The sequence below is a fragment of the Nerophis lumbriciformis genome, linkage group LG17 (genome assembly GCF_033978685.3).
Source record: "Nerophis lumbriciformis linkage group LG17, RoL_Nlum_v2.1, whole genome shotgun sequence".
In the NCBI taxonomy this organism is placed as follows: domain Eukaryota; kingdom Metazoa; phylum Chordata; class Actinopteri; order Syngnathiformes; family Syngnathidae; genus Nerophis; species Nerophis lumbriciformis.
The window spans coordinates 23,912,501-23,916,720 of NC_084564.2; the positions used below are offsets into that span (position 1 = coordinate 23,912,501).

Below are 4,220 nucleotides of genomic sequence, written 5' to 3' on the forward strand. Positions count from 1 at the left end.
ACCTATCCGCCGGCGCGCGGTGCCGTGAAGCCCGCCACTCGGATGCCGGCGTGGGACCTTGCCGACGCGGCACAACTCGGACGCAGCCATCGGCAAGTGTCGCCGCATAAACAAGCGCAAGAAAGCCATCACATCACTCGCCAAATCCGTGTGAGCAGGAAACGCAACACGACATGTGAACTATGACACAGTCGACAAGCCAACCAGGAAGAGAGGGAGTCACGCTGTGGACTGGGTGAGTAGAACGCGCACAGCGCCCTTGCGCGGTTATACGGAGAACCGACTGAATTTCAATACAGCAATGCCAAACTATTAATCGATTTCGAGCAGTGGTTCTAGTGTGTGAATGTGAGTGTGAATGTTGTCTGTCTATCTGTGTTGGCCCTGCGACGAGGTGGCGACTTGTCCAGGGTCCGATTGTAGCTGAGATAGGCTCCAGCGCCCCCGCGACCCCGAAGGGAATAAGCGGTAGAAAATGGATGGATGGATGGATGGTTCTTAACCTTGTTGGAGGTACCGAACCCCAGCAGTTTCATATGCGCATTCACCGAACCCTTCTTTAGTGAAAAATAAAATGTTTTTTTTTTTTCAAATTCAAGACAAAGTTATTTGTTTTTGGTAACACTTTAGTATGGGGAACATATTCTAAGTAACAAAGACTTAATTTAGAGTTATTTGGACACTAGGGGAACATATTCTAGGTAACACAGACTTAATTTAGAGTTATTTGGTTAGGGTTAGGGTTAGGGTTAGCAGGTTAGGGCCAGGGTTAGAGGGTTAGGGTTATAATAAGGCCATGCCAAATAAGGCATTAATAAGTACTTAATAATGACTAGTTAAGAGCCAATATGTGCGTCTGCCTCACAATACGAAGGTCCTGAGCAGTCCTGGGTTCAATCCCGGGCTCGGGATCTTTCTGTGTGGAGTTTGCATGTTCTCCCCGTGACTGCGTGGGTTCCCTCCGGGTACTCCGGCTTCCTCCCACCTCCAAAGACATGCACCTGGGTATAGGTTGATTGGCAACACTAAATTGGCCCTAGTGTGTGAATGTTTGGTCCGCATTGCCGGCAGTAAGTCGGACACGTTTCCAGTGAGGGTTGGACTCCGCCAAGGCTGCCCTTTGTCACCGATTCTGTTCATAACCTTTATGGACAGAATTTCTAGGCGCAGTCAGGGCGTTGAGGGGATCTGGTTTGGTGGCTGCAGGATTAGGTCTCTGCTATTTGCAGATGATGTGGTCCTGATGGCTTCCTCCGGCCAAGATCTTCAGCTCTCACTGGATCGGTTCGCAGCCGAGTGTGAAGCGACTGGGATGGGAATCAGCACCTACAAGTCCAAGTCCATGGTTCTCTCCCGGAAAAGGGTGGAGTGCCATCTCCGGGTTGGGGAGGAGATCTTGCCCCAAGTGGAGGAGTTCAAGTACCTCGGAGTCTTGTTCACGAGTGGGGGAAGAGTGGATCGTGAGATCGACAGGCGGATCGGTGCGGCGTCTTCAGTAATGCGGACGCTGTATCGATCCGTTGTGGTGAAGAAGGAGCTGAGCCGGAAGGCAAAGCTCTCGATTTACCGGTCGATCTACGTTCCCATCCTCACCTATGGTCATGAGCTTTGGGTCATGACCGAAAGGACAAGATCACGGGTACAAGCGGCCGAAATGAGTTTCCTCCGCCGAGTGGCGGGGCTCTCCCTTAGAGATAGGGTGAGAAGCTCTGTCATCCGGGGGGAGCTCAAAGTAAAGCCGCTGCTCCTCCACATCGAGAGGAGCCAGATGAGGTGGTTCGGGCATCTGGTCAGGATGCCACCCGAACGCCTCCCTAGGAAGGTGTTTCGGGCACGTCCGACCGGTAGGAGGCCACGGGGAAGACCCAGGACACGTTGGGAAGACTATGTCTCCCGGCTGGCCTGGGAACGCCTCGGGATCCCCTGGGAGGAGCTGGACGAAGTGGCTGGGGAGAGGGAAGTCTGGGCTTCCCTGCTTAAACTGCTGCCCCCGCGACCCGACCTCGGATAAGCGGAAGAAGATGGATGGATGGATGGATGGATGTGAATGTTGTCTGTCTATCTGTGTTGGCCCTGCGATGAGGTGGCGACTTGTCCAGGGTGTACGCTGCCTTCCGCCCGATTGTAGCTGAGATAGGCTCCAGCGCCCCCCGCGACCCCGAAGGGATTAAGCGGTAGAAAATGGATGGATGGATGGATGTTACTTGGGGCGGTATAGCTCCGTTGGTAGAGCGGCCGTGCCAGCAACTTGAGGGTTGCAGGTTCGATCCCCGCTTCCGCAAACCTAGTCACTGCCGTTGTGTCCTTGGGCAAGACACTTTACCCATCTGCTCCCAGTACCACCCACACTGGCTTAAATGTAACTTAGATATTGGGTTTCACTATGTAAAGTGCTTTGAGTCACTAGAGAAAAGGCGCTATATAAAAATAATTCACTTCACACTTCACTTCACTAATTTGCATGTTAATAAGCAACTAATTAATGGTGAATATGTTCCCCATACTTAAGTGTTAACATGTTTTTTTTACTGGTGCACAAAATGAACCGTGCATGAACATCACCTTGTTCAAAGAACATAACCAACACAGTGCATAAACTCACAACAAATTACACACCTGTAAATCAGTGTGACTTCTGCTGTTGCCGTATCCGTAATACGCCAATAGGGAGAAGTTTTTATTTACACGATGAGTCGGGTGTGTCTTGACCTCCGCCGAACCCCTGAGCCCGACTCACCGAACCCCTAGGGTTCCATCGAACCCAGGTTAAGAACTACTGATTTAAACTATTATACAAACATGGGGTCTGGTTCAAATATAAAGATGAGGGTCTTTAATTTGACCTGCTGTTGTACTCCGTCTCAAAGTGTTAACATGTGCTCAATGTTTCCTTACCGTTATTATTATGTTGTAGGGCTGTGAATCTTTGGGTGTCCCACGATTCGATTCAATATCGATTCTTGGGGTCACGATTCGATTCAAAATCGATTTTTTTTTTTTTTTTTTTTTTTTTTCAATTCAACACGATTCTCGATTCCAAAACGATTTTCCCCCGATTCAAAAGGATTCTCTATTCATGCAATACATAGGATTTCAGCAGGATTTACCCCAGTCTGCTGACATGCAAGCAGAGTAGTAGATTTTTGGAAAAAGCTTTTATAATTGTAAAGGACATTGTTTTATCAACTGATTGCAATAATGTACATTTGTTTTAACTATTAAATGAACCAAAAATATGACTTATTTTATCTTTGTGAAAATATTGGACACAGTGTGTTGTCAAGCTTATGAGATGCGATACAAGTGTAAGCCACAGTGACCCTTTTTTTTTTTTTTTTTTTTTTTTTTTTTATAAATGTCTAATGATAATGTCAATGAGGGATTTTTAATCTCTGCTATGTTGAAATTGTAACTAATATTGATACTTTTGTTGATAATATTCATTTTTGTTTCACTACTTTTGGTTTGTTCTGTGTCGTGTTTGTGTCTCCTCTCAATTGCTCTGTTTATTGCAGTTCTGAGTGTTGCTGGGTCGGGTTTGGTTTTGGAGTTGGATTGCATTGTTATGGTATTGCTGTGTATTGTTTTCTTGGATTGATTAATTAAAAAAAACAACTTTTTTTTTTTTTTTTTAAACAAAAAAAAAAAAAATTTTTAAATGAGAATCGATTCTGAATTGCACAACGTGAGAATCGTGATTCGAATTCGAATCGATTTTTTCCCACACCCCTACTATGTTGTCTATTGCCATTGTTGGTATATTCATTATTCCTACATTGTTGATACCAATTATTGTTACAGTGTAATAATTATTGTTACCTGTGGTAATGCCACTATGATACAACATCTGTATTATAATCTTTGAACAAAGTAAGAGTGAAACTCATGTGAATAATCACTGAATGGAGAACTGGGGGTGGGATTAAATAAATTATCTTCTTCCCACTCCCTTTCAGGCAAAACTGGACAATCATTAATTACATACTATACATTACATTTTGCACTATATTAATTTATATTATTATGTGTTGTCAACTTTGTACTTTTTTATGTTATTGCCTGAAATAAATAAATAAATGAAAAAATAAATAAAAATAAGTGCAAGTCTATAGATAGCCGCACAGTGGCGCCAGAGAGTCACGCTGGACTATTAGGGGGGTGTCCAAACTTTTACCACTGAGGGCCGCACACTATAAAATCAAAGCATGCGTGGGCCATTT

General features: G+C 45.0%; 1 protein-coding gene across 1 annotated transcript in view; it reads right to left on the bottom strand.

The window, feature by feature from the left end:
• Nucleotides 1-210, bottom strand: part of tmem160 (transmembrane protein 160) — an 8,394-nt gene extending 8,184 nt beyond the window's left edge. Inside the window, exon 1 of the mRNA XM_061972922.2 lies at nt 1-210. This exon is cut by the window's left edge and continues 117 nt beyond it. Coding sequence (XP_061828906.1) covers nt 1-129 — 129 coding nt within the window. The 5' untranslated portion in view covers nt 130-210.
• Between the last annotated feature and the right edge of the window lie 4,010 nt (nt 211-4,220).